Here is a 16386-nt window from a genome sequence, read left to right as displayed (position 1 = left end):
AGGGCTCTCTGATGAGAGACCCTCTCTGAGGAATATGTTATTAGACAAAGGGAAAGCAGATTGGCTCAACTCTTGTGCAGACGCTAGCCAATTAGCAGTAACCATAGAGGTGTCCTGAAAAGGATTCTGAGGTGAGTTCTTGCTCTGTGGGAAGTGTGCCGTGATTGATTAGTATTTACCATGTACTTAGGAAGAGCACGTAGGTACACTCTTGAGAGCCTTTGGCACTGCTGCCCCTACCAGTCCAGGCCCAGTGCCCAGTAGTATAGATCTCAAAACGTCCTTAGTACTCAGCTGTGACGGGGAGAGGGAGGTGCCTAGATCACTGGTGTTCCAGCTCCTTCCCACACGTCCACTTATAATTTCTCCAAGTTTATCTTGGCTTGGTGAAGAGGCTCTTGAAGGCATTGTTGTAGTTCTTGTTCAAAGCTTTATAAATCAGGGGGTTGAAGAAGGAATTGGAATAGCCAAGCCACAGGAATATGCTTTTCCAGATGGGGGGCAGACTGCAGGCACAGAGAGGGCTGATGAGTTCTGCCAAGAAGAAGGGGACCCAACAACCACGAAGACACTGATCAGAATCCCCACCATCATGGCGGCCTGTTTCTCCTGCTCCCAACGGGGAATCACCACCTACTCGCAAGGTCACGGTGGCTTGGCGCCCAGCTGTGAACACCATCTCAGCTCCCTGAGGGGCCTCCTTCACCTTGGGATAAAGGAAATAAGATTAGAGGAATTCAGCATAATCCCTGTATGATTAAAGCAATATGAAGCTACTCTAGCTTGGCCCAACACCTCTACTGCCAACTTCATTCAAAACACAATTGTACCAACAGGCCTATAATTTAAACAGTAACACCAAGGAGGTATACAATCCTTAGAACAACCAACCAAATGAGATCAAAAGGGCAGCATTTGTCCAGAAATGAATCCCAGAAGGCAGGAAAGACGAACAAATGGGAGCAGTAAACACAGGAAGTGGAAAGAGTGCTCTTAACATTGCAGGGAATGCAATCTGTGTGATGAATCAAAGTACATATGAATTGTTGAATGGAAAACCAATTTGCTATGCACATTTTCACCCAAATCACATAAAAAGAAGAAGAAGCAATTCTATAATCCATCAAAAAATATTTTATATTTATAGTGATGGAAAATTTGATACTAGATAGGATTGCACAACATGACTAATTAGTGTCTCTAAATTGTACACATGGAGGAACAGCACTTTAAAACAAAAGTTCTTGACATAATTAAAACTTCTAAGGGCTAAACCAACTTTCTTCTTGCCTCAAGTAACTTCATCTTGTGCCTTATAAGACAGCATCTGTTGTGGTCAAGTGCCGTGGAGTCAGTTCCGATTCATAGCAACCCTGTACAGGATTTCCAAGGAGCAGCTGGTGGGTTCGAATCACCGACCTTGTTGTTAACAGTCCAGTGCTCACCCTGTAGCGCCACACCAGGACACCTAGTACAGTCTGGAACCGCTCTAAAAATGTCTATTGCACTTTGACCTAGAAACAAACAGCTCTACAGAAGAATGTGGGTTTGCTTACCTTGTTCACATAAGTGTTAAAACGTACAAGTTGTGGTTAACTTCAGAGAGATGTACTTACTAGTTGAAATGAACACTGTAGGATGAGCACTGGACTATGAACCAGAAGGTTTGATGGTTCAAACCCACCAGCTGTTCTTCAGAAATCCTGTACAGGGTTGTTATGTGTTGGAATCAACATTATTGTCGTTAAGAGAATAGAGATATATCTTTTCTGTATTAAAATTCTTTTCCTTTCCTGAAACATAAGAATACTTAGCATTTTCACTTGCAATCATTTTGTTCTTTTAACAAACTCTTTATTTTCATATTTTAACAGAGTCCACCAATATAATGCAAATCTAACTCTATTAAGGAGCCCTGGAGGCTCTCTGAGATAAGCTTTGGGCTGTTAACCCCAAGGTCAGCAGTTAAAAACACAGAAGATATTCCACAGTAGAAAGATGAGGCTGTCTGCCCCCATAAAGAGTTAGTCTTGGAAACCCTATTCGGGGTCACTGAGTCTGACTTGGTAAACCCGTTATTATTCCCTTGACTATTTCTCAGAAACCATTCCAGCTTTGCAAACCTCAGAAACTGAGCTATAAGTATCGAGATGATCTAATATGCCAGGAAACATGTGATTTGGGTGGTCAGCTGATTCTCAGAAAATGCCCCTCAATCCCCTTCTACAGCACCCTGTGTCTGTATTTTACAGTTGTTCCAGGAAACTTACAGACAGCCCAAATCCTGTCACTTAGAACCATCCTGACAAAAAAACGACTTCTTTAGAAGTCAACTAAGACACTAGCACCTGCAATTCCATAAATGTTCTGTAGCTAAAAATACTCCAGCTGTCCCCCTCCTGTGGTCTTGGCCTTTATTAACCTCTGTAATTCTCTAGCTCCTTGGAGGATTTTGTCTCCCTGTTTTGCAAAAATGCTCTTTCATCGTAATAAACTGTGTTGTTTTTTTTTTTTCATTTTAAACAGACATAGTTTTTTCACTACAATCTTGAATTGGCAAATGCATTATATACATTTTATAACAATAAAGGAATTTTAATAAATTAGATGAAAAAGTGAAATTGTAGGTAGCAATAAGCACTGAAAAGAGAGTGGTGGTCTGCAGAATTTTGAAATAATAGATATAAAAAGGAATGGAGACCTGTAAGAGCAGGAGTCTGGTATCAGACCCAGGCTTGAATCCACATAGCCCAGCCTTCAAGCTTGTCTGCCTTACCAAGTCACTTTGTCATCTATGAAGCTGGGTGGGGGGAGTCCCCTCTTTAGTCATAAGGCTGTCATGGTGATTAGTATTCACGGGCCCACCACAACACTTGTACATGCATTTACCCCCTCAATCCATAAGGATTGGTCATCTCAGTGCTTGTTGGCACTGGGACTACAAATAGAACAGACAGCCCTGGCCCTCACAAAATTTGTATCTAGAAAGACAGACCGTAAACATTATTGCTTCAAGAAAACTATACAGGCCAACCTTGTTTCACAGGGCTTCACTTTACTGTGCTTCACAGATAATGACTATTTTTAAAAATTGAAAGTTTGCTGCAACCCTGCATCAAGTAAGTCTATTAGCGCCATTTTCATTTTTCCAACAACACATGCCCTCACTTCATGTCTGTGTGTCACAGTTGGGTAAATTTCACAATATTTCCAACACTTCACAATGCTATTGTGCATTTAATACAAGGGGGCTTCGATAACAGAGTTTTTCCATGAACTTTTTGAAGCCATTTCGTAGACTACAGTGTAGTGTAAACATAACTTTTATGTGTATTGGGAAACCAAGAAATTCATGTGCCTCTCTTTATTGCAGTGGTCTGGACTGAGATATGCCTGTAATTGCTGGGTAAATGATCCATTTAAATTATGTGATTGTTCAATACTGCCAACTTTAGAAACAAAGCAAACATCTAAACTAATAATAATAAGCTACCATTTAGGAAGTCTCCTGGCAGGCACACTCTACACACCCTTCACTCCCATTCTTTGGTTAACTCCTATGTAGCCCTCAGGTCTCAGCTTAAAGGCCACCAACCTTCAGAGAGTGGCCCTCCCTGATTGTTTATACTAAGTCAGGTTTTCTTCTTTTATGGCTATTTCCTTGATGATGTGTGTGGTAATTTGTCTCCACCCACTAGTCCAAGCTGGACAAAACCTAGGGACAGTGTCTTCTTTGTACACCTAGCAACCTCCATATCTGGCATTAGTAGGTGTCCAAGAAATCTCTGCCAGATTGATGTTCTGTCTTTATAGCAGAAAGATCTGCATCTCTATTTCTTTTTCTCTTGAATCATGACCTCAGTCTGTACATACAGAGGCAAGAGATTCCAAGGCAAGAGCTGTGTTGGCCTTTTCCTCCAGATAACAACTGGAACCAACCATCAACTGTCACTTCATTGATGGAGCAGAAGAAAGCATAACCTCACAGACTATGGAGTGCTGTACATTTTCCACAACATACTCACTTGTGTTCTCTCATACGAAACAGGAGAGCCCAAGCGAAGAAGGTAGAGGAGTTTCCAGATGGCCTGCGTTACACTAACACAGGACTCCTCCTCACTCTTGCCATTACCTTCAGATAATCTCTTCTGCTGCCTCTCCCCATCCCAGTTCTCCCAGCTCTATTTACTTGTTCAATCAATCTGAAAACATAACATGGCAAATGGGGAGTGGCACATTGTGAGCAAAGACCCCTTTCCTTTGCCAGATCCATCCCACCACAGGCAAAGAAAGGGTGAAAAGGCAAGTGATTCCAGCAACAGGTCAAACAGCATCTCTCCTAACTCCCAAGACCTGTGATGGTAAACACACAGCTGCTGAAAAGGCAGATATGGACCACCAGCCCACAGTCCGAGCCTACAGCCAACTCCATCTGTAATAAGCCATTCATTCCAAGGGGTCACAGCCCTTTTGCCAGCAATTCACCTTTCCCTTCTGACCAATCCTACGGCAGCAGACCATCATCAAGTTAGAAAATGAAACACAGCATCCGGAAATCAGTTCATGAGTATTTAGCAGTCCCTTGTTGTGAGGGTAAAAAGGTTATAGGGGCATAAGAGGACATGGCGCACACAGTGTTTATTTAAAGCGCTTGGCTGCTAGCTAAAAGGTCCACAATTTGAATCCACTATTTACTTCACAAGAGAAAGATGTGGCAGTCTGCTTCTGTAGAGATTTACGTAATTTTTATTACAGCTTTGTAAATCTTATGGGGGGAATGCTTGTGTGGCATTCACAAGGTCAGCAGTTCAAGCCCACCAGCTGCTCCTCAGGAATCCTATGAGCTAGAGCCATCTTAAAAGCACTTCCCAACAATAAACTCTGTGGAGCCATTCTCTTCTTCTGTAGGATTGCTATGTGTTGGAATTGACTTGGCTTTGGATGACAATGGGTTTGGATTTTTTCTGATGGGAAAAATATTATCAGAGCATGAGTACACGTGGAAAGTGCTTTTTTTTTTCATTGTCCCCCCACTAAAGCTCATTAATGGGCATTTTTACAGCCATTTCTCTAAATGACCTTCCAGATCTCGAGTTCCTTCACTAGGTAATGCAAATTCCAAATGCTCATTATGTCATTAAGATAAACAAATAGGGTAAGTTCAGTTCAAAGGAATCCTGGGTTAAGAAAAACAGAAAAGGCATACCTATTGATTTACTAGATTAATTTCAAATACAAATAACCTCTACCACTTCAGCCTTGGACAGAAACTACCTTAGCTCCAAGATTCCTGTTTGCTAGAAGCCATGTTCCAGCTTTTCAACATAAGCTATGCATTATGTAGTGGCACTGGACGATGGTAAGATCTTTCCAATGAATAGCCACAAAGACAATGAGCTCACACATGATACAGGTTTTCTAGGAGACTGCTTAGTTTGACTTTTTCAGTTAAAGTGATACCAGCAGAAAACCAAAAGAAAATAAGAAGAATGTTCGTGAACCTATATGCAACAGACACTGTGATAAATGCTTGAAATTATTTTAATTCATAATCACATCAAACTTTTGAGATACGAAGATTCATATTTGATAGTTAAAAAACAAATTCCTAGTATGCCAATGGTATTTCAAATACCGGTAGTGTCACCCATGGTCTCAGTAGAGATTACAGACTAAAACAGACTAGAAGAAGCAATCGGCGTTCCATTTGGAGGGATTAGCCACTGAAAACTTGATTAATAGCAGTGGAACATTAGCTGATAAAGCACTTCAAATATGACTGCGGAAGAGATGCTACCTCAAAGTAGACTCAACTGTAATGACAGTAATGTAGCAAAGCTTTCAGGACCTTCACTTGCTGATGGGGCACACATGAAAATGAGAAGAAACAGCTAAAAGTATCCATCAATAATTGGAATGTGGAATGGACCCAGGAAATTGTGAATTTGTCAAAAGTGAAATAAAGCTCGATATCTCAGGTATTAGTGAGCTGAAATGGACTGGTGTTGGTCATTCTGAATCAGAAAATCATGCTTTACTGTGTCAGAAATGACAAATTCAAGAGGAATGGGGATGTGTTCTTGCCAAAAAGAGTGTTTCAACATCTATTTTGAGGTACAGTGCTGTCTGTGATAGGATAACATTTATGCACCTATAAGAAGATCAATTAATGTGACTATTATTCAAATTTTATTGACCCACCAACAATAAAAGCCAGTGACTAAGAAATGGAAGAATTCTGTCAACTTTTTAAGTCTGAAATTGATCAAACATGCAATCAACTTGCAGTGATAATTACTGGTGGTTAGTTTGTGAAGGTTAAAAACAAAAAGGCTCAGTAGTTGGAAAATGTCCTTGGTGACAGAAATGATACTGGAGATTACAAGATAGAATCTTGCAAAATCAATCACTTATTCATCGGAAATACCTTTTCAACAACATAAATGACAACGATAAACATGAAACTCACCAGGTAGAATACACAGAAATCAAATTGACTATATCTGTGGGGGGAAAAAACTCTGAGAAGCTCGATATCATCAGTCAAAACAAGGCCAAGGCGAATGGCTGACTGTGGAACAGACAATCAGTTGCTCATATGCAAGTTTAGACTGAAGCTGAAGAAAATCAAAAGATGTCTACAAGAGCCAAAATATGATCTTGAGTATATACCACTTGAATTTAGAGACTATCTCAAGAACCGATTTGATGAACTGAACACTAATGACCAGAGGCCAGGGAAGTTGTGCAATGACATCAAGAATATTATACAGGAGGAAAGCAAATGATCATTAAAAAGACAGGAAAGAAAGAAAAGACCAAAATGGATGTCAAAAGAGACTCTGAAACTTGCTGTTGAAGAAGCTAAAGTGAATGGAAGAAATGATGAAGAGATGAACAGAAAAGTTCAGAGCAGCTCGAAAAGACAAAGTATTATAAAGAAATGTGCAAAGATCTGGAGCTAGAAAACCAAAAGGGGAGAACACGATTAGTATATGTCAAGCTGAAAGAACTGCAGTAAAAATCCAAACCTCGGGTTGCACTATGGAAAGATTCTATGGGCAAAATATTCAAAGATGCAAGCAGCTTCAAAAGAAGATGGAAAGAGACTGGCTGCTCTGAAAAGCCATCTTTGCATTGTTCCCTGGCCTGGCTCTCTGCTTCGCAGCCACCTCCACCGCGCTGCAACCATCTCCGCCTCACTCCTTCTCCTCTGCCGCTGTGGACTCCCTCAGCTCTCTAGCCAGAGTCCCCGAATCCGCACTCTTTGTCATCCTCTGTATCTGATCACTGTCGTGCCCCAGTGATCAGACGCGGCTGTGGACACCAGCTCCGAGATCACCACCAAGGACTTAAAGGAGAAGAAGGAGGTTGTGGAGGAAACGAAAATGGAAGAGACGCACCTGCTAATGGGAACGCTAACGAGGAAAATGGGGAACAGGAGGCTGACAATGAGGTAGACGAGGAAGAGGAGGAAGGTGGGGAGGAAGAGGAGGAAGAGGAAGAAGATGATGTTGAGGAAGAAGATGGAGATGAAGATGAGGAGACCGAGGCAGCTACGGGCAAATGGGCAGCTGAAGATGATGAGGATGATGATGTTGACACCAAGAAGCAGAAGACCTATGAGGATGACTAGACAGCAAAAAATAAGTTAAATTTAAAAAGGTCACCATGACCCATTCACCCTCCACTTCCCGTCTTAGAATCTAAACGTGGCCACCTTCGAGTAAGAGAGTCCCACCCGCCCACTTTGGGCAGTGCCACTCGCAGATAACAAGGGCTCACCACCACCCAACCAAAACCACAGCGTGAATTTGCAACAGGGGAGAAAAAAGAACCAAAACTTCCAAGGCCCTGCTTTTTTTCTTCAAAGTACTTTAAAAAGGAAAATTTGTTTGCATTTTTTATTTACATTTTATATTTTTGTACATATTGTTAGGGGTCAGACATTTTTAATGATTTCGGATGACCAAACCAGCCTTTGGAGCATTGTCTGTCCTAATTCTGACTTTACTTGTGGTGTGACCATGTTCATTATAATCTCAAAGGAGAAAAAAAACCTTGTTAAAAAAAAAAGCACAAACAACAACAAATTACAATTTTATTCCGAGCATTCCAGTAACTTTTTTTGTGTATGTATTTAGCTGTACTATAAGTAGTTGGTTTGAGATGGTTAAAGAAGGCCAAAGATAAAGTTTCTTTTCCTTTTTTTTTGTCTATGAAGTTGCTGTTTATTTATTTATTTTGGCCTGTTTGATGTATGTGTGAAACAATGTTGCCCAACAATAAACCGGAATTAAAAAAAAAAAAAGAAGATGGAAAGAATAGCATATTCTATACCAAATACTGTGCCAAAAAGAATTGGTTGATGTTCAAGCCTTTTAAGAGGTAGCATATGATCAAGAATCAGTGGTAACAGAACACTATGCCATGTTCTCTCATCCTCTCAAGCTGCAGTGAAAGCATTAGTGAAAAACAAAGCTCCAGGATTTGATGGTGTAGCAACGGAAACGTTTCAACAAACTTATGCAACACTGGTTGCACTCATTTGCCAAGAAATTTGGAAGACCTGGTCAACCGACTGGAAAAGACTCATATTTGTGCCCATTCCAAAGAAAGGTGACGCAACAGAATTTTGAAAAAAATTAAAACAGCATCATTAATATAGCATGCAAGTAAAGTTCTTCTGAAGATTACTGAAAAACTGTTTCAGCAGTACAGACAGGGAGCTGCCAGAAAATCAAGCCAGATTCAGAAGAGGACATGAAACAATATATGAATGTTTCATGTCAGATGGATCTTGGCTGAAAGCAGAAAATACTAGAAAGATGTTTTTCCAAGACATATAATAGTCACGTTCTCTAGAAAGACCCAAGTCATAGTCTTTTTAATCGCTTTATATTCATGTGAAGGCTGGACAATGAAAAATATAAACAGAAAAATAATAGATGTATTTGAATTGTGGTGGTGGTGAAAACATTGACTATACCATTGACTTCCAGAAGAATGAAAAAATCAGTTGTGGAGAAAGTACAGCCCAAATGCTCCTTAGAAGCAAAGAGGGTGAAACCTCTGCTTACTTTGGACATGTCTCCATCAGGAAAGATCACTCATTAGAAAAGTACATCATGTTTGGTCAGCAAAATCAAGGGAAGTCTTTAATGAGATGGACTGACACAATAGCCACCCAGTAGACTCAAACATAGTAATGATGAAGAAGATGGCACAGGATATCTTTGCTTTTTGACACTTTAAAGAGGTCTTTAGTAGCAGTATTGCCCAATACAAAATGTTGTCTGATTTCTTATGTGCTGATTCCATGAGCATTGATTGTGGACCCAAGTAAAATAAAATCCTTGACAACTTCAATCTTTATTTTGTTTATCATGATGTCTATTGGTCCATTTGTGAGGATTTTGCTGTTCTTTGCATTCGGATGTAAGTGCTTCAGCAAGCAGGGTTGTGTCATCTGCATATCACAGGTCTTTAATGAGCCTTGCTCAAATCCTGATGTTGCATTTTTCTTCATATAGTACAGCTTCTTGGATTATTTTCTCAGCATATAGTTTGAATAAATATGGTGACAGGATACAATCCTTTCCTTATTTTTTCTCCTTGTTCTATTTGAACAATTGTGACTGCATGTGTCAGGCATCCTGAATTGCAAGACTCCTTACAAGGCTTGTGTTGAGGTCACCACACTAGTATTAGTAGCTAATCAAGCTCTACAACTTCTGAGGGAGGAGGAAAGAGGACTGAGTGCAGTGCAATGGATCACTTTTGTAAGTTCTTTCTCGACATGGTCTCAAAACTCCTGCAAAATGACTGGGTTGGGCTATGCAAATAAGGTTCTGGGACCAACCAAAGAGACAGGATACTCTGGTAGCGTAGTGGTTACGAATCGGGCTGCGAACCTTAAGGTCAGCAGTTCGAAACTACCAGCTGCTCCGCGGGAGAAAGATGAGGCTTTCTACTCCCGTAAAGATTTACACCCTCGGAAACCCTATACAGGGTCGCTATGGGTCGGAACCGACTCGAAGGCACATAACAACAACAACAACAACTTGTTAATAATACAAATAAGGTGTGTGGTACTCTTTTGGGGGTAAGGCTATGCAAATAAGATGTATGGAACCCTAATAAGGAGCTTAGTCATTTTTGCAATCCCTCTAGACTTAAAATGAGCCATCCCAGAGACAGAAAAGGGAGATTTCACTACCATGATGAAAGAGGAGTCAGGAGGACAGTGACTATTTTGGACCTAGGGTCCCTATGCCAAAAACTTCCTACACCCAGGAAACAGCGAGCGAGCGAGAATTATAACCCTGGAGATGGCAAAGATGTCAAGAAGCAACAGCATAGAGCCTGCCACAGCCGAATCAGGAGACCATTGTGAGATGATGCAGCAGGTTTCCTGCTCCACAGTGGGGTAGAACAAGCTCACCTCCCACAGAATTACAGAGCTGAGTGTCTTTAGGTGGTAAGCTGGCTACAGGATGCCTCTAGGCATTTATTGGTGGAGCTAAAGAGCTTTGTAACAGTTGTCCAATCTAAGCAGAGGACGAGGGCCAAGAAAAGGCCTAACTTTGGGCAAGGCCAAGAAGTTGTTCTGACTGAAGAATTGTATCCTGAGTCATTCCTGATTCCTTACTATAACTTGGTACTTCCCTTATAAACTTCAAAATTGTGAGGATTGTCTTTGAGTTTTGTGTGAACATTGTAATGAATTGTCAAACACAAGAAAGGAGTAGAAGTGTCATGTGAGGGACAAGTGAGTTAGAACTGGAGGGTGAAGGTATGTCTGACCTCCACCTTGTAGGAATCATCTTTGGGATGATGCCAGCGGTGATTCTCTCTCCACTATTGTGAAGTTAGAGGAGGTCTGATGCCCCTGCCATGCCACCATTTTTATACTTAGATCCTCATGCTGACGTAGCATAAGGTACCACCAATGGGTGATGTTAAAGACCAGAAATGTATCATCTCCCAGTTTGGGAGACAGGTAGTTCCAGGGCAGGGCCTTTGCTTGGTGGTAGCCTAGAGAGCTCCTTCACATTCCTTAGCAGCTGTCTTCCTCCTCTGGCTCTGTGTCTAGTCTGCTCATTGTATAAAACACCTCTCAGAAGTTCTATAGAACTCACTCCACTCTGCTGTGATCTTATTAACATTAACAAAGAAAAACCTATTCCAAAACAGGGTCACATTCACAGGTACAGGGGTGAGGCACAGTTCAGTCCCTAACAAAGATAGGAAGGGATTTTCCAGTTTGAGTTGAAGGCAATCTGGATTACAGCTGGAATTACACCTGGGACTCCGGTATTGTAGCGGCCAAGCTAAAGGGATGATTTCTCTAAGAAACTTTAAGGAGAAAACTAACCAAAATAGTTCCTCCAAGTAAACAGGAGCTGTCTAGCCTGTCTGACATACTAGGACAGGAATTTTTCTCCATTTTTCTGTACATAAGAAACCAAGCGAGGAAATGTTCTTGTGAAACTAAAAGCTGGAAAAAACAAAAAACAAACAAACAAAAAAACCACCTAAAAACAGCACTACTAGGTTTGAAGAAAACGCACTTTGCCTTTAGTGTAATTATATAGAGAGTGAAGTATAGACTTACTAACCTCAGGTATTTTCTTAACATAAGGTACCACTGCTATCATTCTTGTACTTGGGAAGCATGGATTTTTATGGAGAGTTTGGTCACCAGGGAATATCTAAGGATCCACTGGGGTTAATGCTGAGACGAGGAACGTGTAAGCAAGTGTTTGATTGTGGCAAGGTTAGGCTATGTTTGTGTTTTCAGCTCTAATCTCATCTGATCTAAATTTATCACTCATTAAGAGCCTGGCAACACAGTGGGTTAGACATTGGATTGCTAACTACAAGGTCAGTGGTTCTAACTCGCCACTCCACAGAAGAAAGATGAGACCGTTTGCTCCCATCAGTGTTAGGCTACAAAGCAGTTCCTGTCTGTTCTATATAGTCACAGTGAGTCAAAATCAACTCATCAGCAATGGGTTTGATTTTGGTTACGAGAACTTGCAACTCCCTGGTTGGCACAAACAGCTTGACTACTAGCCAAAACGTTCCTGGTTTGAACCCACCCAGAATCTCCCTTAAGGCAGGCCTGGAAATTTGCTTCCATAAGCTCACAGCCTTGAAAACACTACCCTGCACACGTGGGGTTGTCATGAGTTGGAATTAATTCAACAGCAATGAATCAAGCCGTAATGCCAACTGTGCTGGATCATGAGGCTAAATAAGAAGGTCAAGGTAAAGCGTTAAAAACCATGCCTGGTAGAGAGAACTCACTCAGTAAATACTTGTTTCCTGAAGCTGTTGCAGGCCCCTTGGTAATATTTTAGGGTTAGGATGTAGCCTTAGCCTCAGAGAAAGTAGATGTACACAGCCGGCTCATCAGAGGCCTTCCAATTTCATAAGAAACAGCACATAAGGACACCCACAGAAAGCAGTACAGAGACTTTGCAAAACTTAAATTCAACTCAATCCATCTACCTTAGGGTGTAGAAAAAGGCAGGTGAGCGCAAAGCAGCCTTATATTCCTGGCATATTCTAAATCTCTGTTTGGATAACTTGTTACTGGAGGTGCTGCAAACACTGACTCAGGAGCATTACCCAGGATTCTAGGTAACGGCTTCCTGGAGACTTAAAAAGCATGATGCTCTCAGACACCACAATCTCAGCATTATATGATTCGGGGCCCTGAGAAGTGACTTCATAGTGACTAATGTGTATTTTTCTCCGTAGGTTTTTCAAGGTTGTGACTTTTTTTTTTGTCACTACCTCTTAGTTGGTTCGAACCACCAATCGTTCAGCTAGTAGTTGATTAGAAGTCAAGCATTTAATCATTGACGCCTTGTCATGAGTCAGGAGTGCTGGTATGGCAGTGGACTGGAATTCATTCATTCTATTTTTCCACAAACTTTTTGAAGCCCCTTCCTATTACAGAAGGCATTCATGGTTGGCTTGGGGCGGGGGCAGGGCCAGTGGTGAGGGAAGATGCTTTGCTTCTATTTTTTGGTTAGTTTCATTTTTTAATTTTCAAAAATCAACTGTTACTTAACCCACAGATACAAATATATGTGTTGTTTAAAGTAGACTATATTTTCATGAAATGGCAGAGGAATTCTATAACAAAACAGGAATGGCGCTGTGGGATAAAGCACTAGACAGCAAGGTTGGTTTGAACTACAAAGTCTGTGGTTCTGAATTACCAGTCGCTCCTTGGAAACCCTATACAGGGTTGCTATGAGTCGGAACTGATTGGACAGCACTTAACAACAATAACGAGAACACATTATAATTGGAAGGTGTTGGTAGAGGAGGGCTTTATGCAGAATTAATGTGACTGCAGTGATTATAGCTTTTTGAAACCCCCTTGTATATATGAGCGTACTGTATTTGGAAAGGGACAATAATTTCTGTTATTCTTCAGATCTGAAGCTTATTACTTGGGATGACCAATCCCCTTAATAAGGAAAAGTTTCAGATTTCCAGAGGAATGAGAAAACAGAGCATCTATTAGGTAATTAATTGTGTGTCGTTGAGTCAGTTCGGACCCATAGCAGCTCTGTATAGGGTTCCCAAGGAGCGGCTGGTGGGTTTGAATTGCCAACCTTGCTGTTCAAACTGACCTTGTGGTCCGGCACGTTATCCTGAAGAGCCACACCAAGACTACAAAATAACGAATACCCTTGCAGAGTTCTGCTAAATACAGGTTCCTGTATCTCATTACATTCACTGCAATATCCCTGGTGTCCTATGGATTGTCTGATATGTTTCTTACTCCAGCCAGCTCTGTCACCTCCTAGGTACCAGGCTCTAAGTTAGCTGTGCTACATACACTCTTCATACCATGTCATCCTTACCAAGAACCCCATGAAGTAGCAATTGCCTTGTTGAAAGAAGAGGAAAGAGGTCCACAGAGACAAAGTAAGTTAAACGCCTTAACGCCAGGAGCTGAGATTCAGACTCACAGGTCCATCTGACTCCAAAGCCACTAGCGGATGGATGGTGGTGGTGGTGGTGATGTGCCAAGGAGTCCGTTCCGACTAATAGTGACCCTGTACAGGGTTTCTGAGGCTGTAAATCTTTACAGGAACAGAATGCCTCATCTTTCTCTGGCGGAACAGTTGATAGTTTCAAACTGCTGACCTTGCGGTTCGCAACCCGATTGTAACCACTGTGCTGCCAGAGCTAGCCGATAGATAATGTAAAGGTTGGGGTTGTGAAAGGAATGGGATACTTGGATGATCTTTTCTCCTCATTCTTCTCTCCTCTTGAAGCAGGAGATTATGGACTGCAGTGTGGTGGAGACACAAAAATAAGGGTGAATAGCCAGGAAAATGTTCTCATCTGCGAGACAAATTCCCAGCCACTATGATTAAGAAACAGGCAGCTGCCTTCTCTCCTGTGCTCAGTTCTAAGACTAACGCAGCACCTTACAAGACCCCTCCAGTCCAGCCAGCTCCAGCCCTCGCGTGCAGATGGGGAAACCCTTTGAGCTCGCACCAGGTACAAAGGTAGTGAACCCTTGGCGTGTACTTCAGGTGCAGATGGCAAGTCGCTCCGTGTGCATTCCAGGTGAGCATACGGCAAATTCCTTCGCTGGGGCTCTAGGCACGCTGGGGACCAAGCTTTTAGCGCGCACCTGAAGTAAACAAACTCCCACCAACTTTCTCTCTTGCTAATCGTACCCCTAGTGCAGCGGATCCCGCTCCCCCACGCCCTCCTGTCACGTGCACGGTGGTCAGCATTGGCAGTACAGCTCAGCGGCGGCCAAAGCGGAACTTGGCCACCTTGTAGATCTTCCAATAAACGAAGAGCACCACTCCAAGTGGCAGGTAGAAGAAGGCGCTGCAGGTAGAGAAGATGGCGTAGGAGGGTTCCTGGCTCACATGGCAGCGTTGGAGCTGGGCATCGTACGCTTCGCCCCAGCCAAAGACCAGCGGCACCAGGGCAATGAGTGCCGACAGCGCCCAAGTGAGTGTGATCATCAGCGCAGAGGCGCGATGGCGGGTGCGCAGCGTGTACTGTAGGTGGCGTGTAGGTCTAGTAGCGATCCAAGGCGATGGCCGCCACGTTCCAGATGCTGGTAGTGCAGCACAGAACGTCGCAGGAGACTCACACGTGGTACAGGCTCCGGCCCAGCATCCAACGCCGCCCGGCTGACAGCTCGCTTGTCAGGCTAAGAAGCATCACCAACGCCGCCACCTGTACGTCCGACATGGGACACGACCGTTGAGGCCACCAAGTTATGTGGCACACGATGGAAGGCGCGGACGCGCAGGATGGTGACGAGAACCAGCAAGTTCCACAGGAAAGTGGTCACGGTCCGCAGTACTAGCAGCGTCACCACCAACACTGTAAAGACCGAGAAGAGCGGCTCTCTGCCAGCCAGAACTGCGTCTCTGGGGGTCGGCTCCCGCTTGGGCTCCTACTGCAGGCCTCGGGTCTGGGTGGAAGCACGAAGCCAGCGTCCATCACCGAGAGGTTAGCCACCTCCATCGCGAGGCACGCGGGATCGAGTCAGCCGGGGTAGGAGATGCACGAGTGGTCCCAGTGCTTGAGCGGATGGGGCGGATGGAATCGCGGAAAGTGACACTGCGTGCCCTGAGAGGACGGAGCGGGGTCGAGTTCACCCTACCTGGTCCGGAAGGAGGGACCACGGAAGCTGCGCCCCAGCGCCTGGAGCCCTCAATCCAGCTCTCCCTAGGCTGTCCTCTGAGGAACTGGCTGGCGGGAGACTGGGGGGTCAGAGTGCGTAGCCGAGTGTCCGTGGGTAGCGAGCACTGGGAGGGCTACCCCACGTCCAAGAGGACGGCAACTTGTATCCAGTGCATTGGGGGTGGGCGGGTAGTGGGGAGTTTGGAACACCAGCCAATAGGAGCCGGCTTTCACATTGGCCTTGTGGATCTCCTGTCTCCAGAGAAGAGAGAACCCTATTGCGCTTTAGGATTTCCGGAGCCCTCACCTTCTCAGATTCCTCGGATCGATCTAGCGTCAAGGCTTGATGTCAAAGAAACAGAGGGGCCCACCTTCTTCGGGCTAGAGGGCTTCTGGGACGTATACCTGAAAGCGGAGTTCAGGTAGGTATTGGGGTTAATAAAAATACAAAGCTCTTAACCCCAGCTGCATCCTCCCGCTTCAGGCGCAGCACTTTTGCCTGGCGATTGCTTCATCCAGTCTTGAAAAGTTCATTCCCCAGCTCCTTGCAGAAAAGAACGCGGCTTCTAAGCAAGTTTGCAGAGGTCTAGGGGACAGAGGGAAAGTGGGCGGTTACAACACGCCCGCTTGGACCCTCCGCACCGTAGGCCACTCGCAACACACAAGCAAACCTGCTCCACATTTCACCTTCTAACGTTC

General features: G+C 43.5%; 1 protein-coding gene across 1 annotated transcript; it reads right to left on the bottom strand.

Annotated features, from left to right (window-relative positions):
• Positions 1–373: 373 nt before the first annotated feature.
• On the bottom strand, positions 374–15528 carry LOC102826785 (5-hydroxytryptamine receptor 5B-like). Its single transcript, XM_006868739.1, is given in 7 exon segments — positions 374–561; positions 564–622; positions 624–706; positions 14760–15069; positions 15071–15252; positions 15254–15457; positions 15508–15528. Coding segments are annotated over 7 exon segments (1047 nt in total).
• Between the last annotated feature and the right edge of the window lie 858 nt (positions 15529–16386).

This window comes from Chrysochloris asiatica, unplaced genomic scaffold (assembly GCF_000296735.1).
Source record: "Chrysochloris asiatica unplaced genomic scaffold, ChrAsi1.0 scaffold00123, whole genome shotgun sequence".
In the NCBI taxonomy this organism is placed as follows: Eukaryota; Metazoa; Chordata; class Mammalia; order Afrosoricida; family Chrysochloridae; genus Chrysochloris; species Chrysochloris asiatica.
Note: the sequence above shows the minus strand (reverse complement) of the source record. Positions and strands in the feature narration are given on the sequence as shown.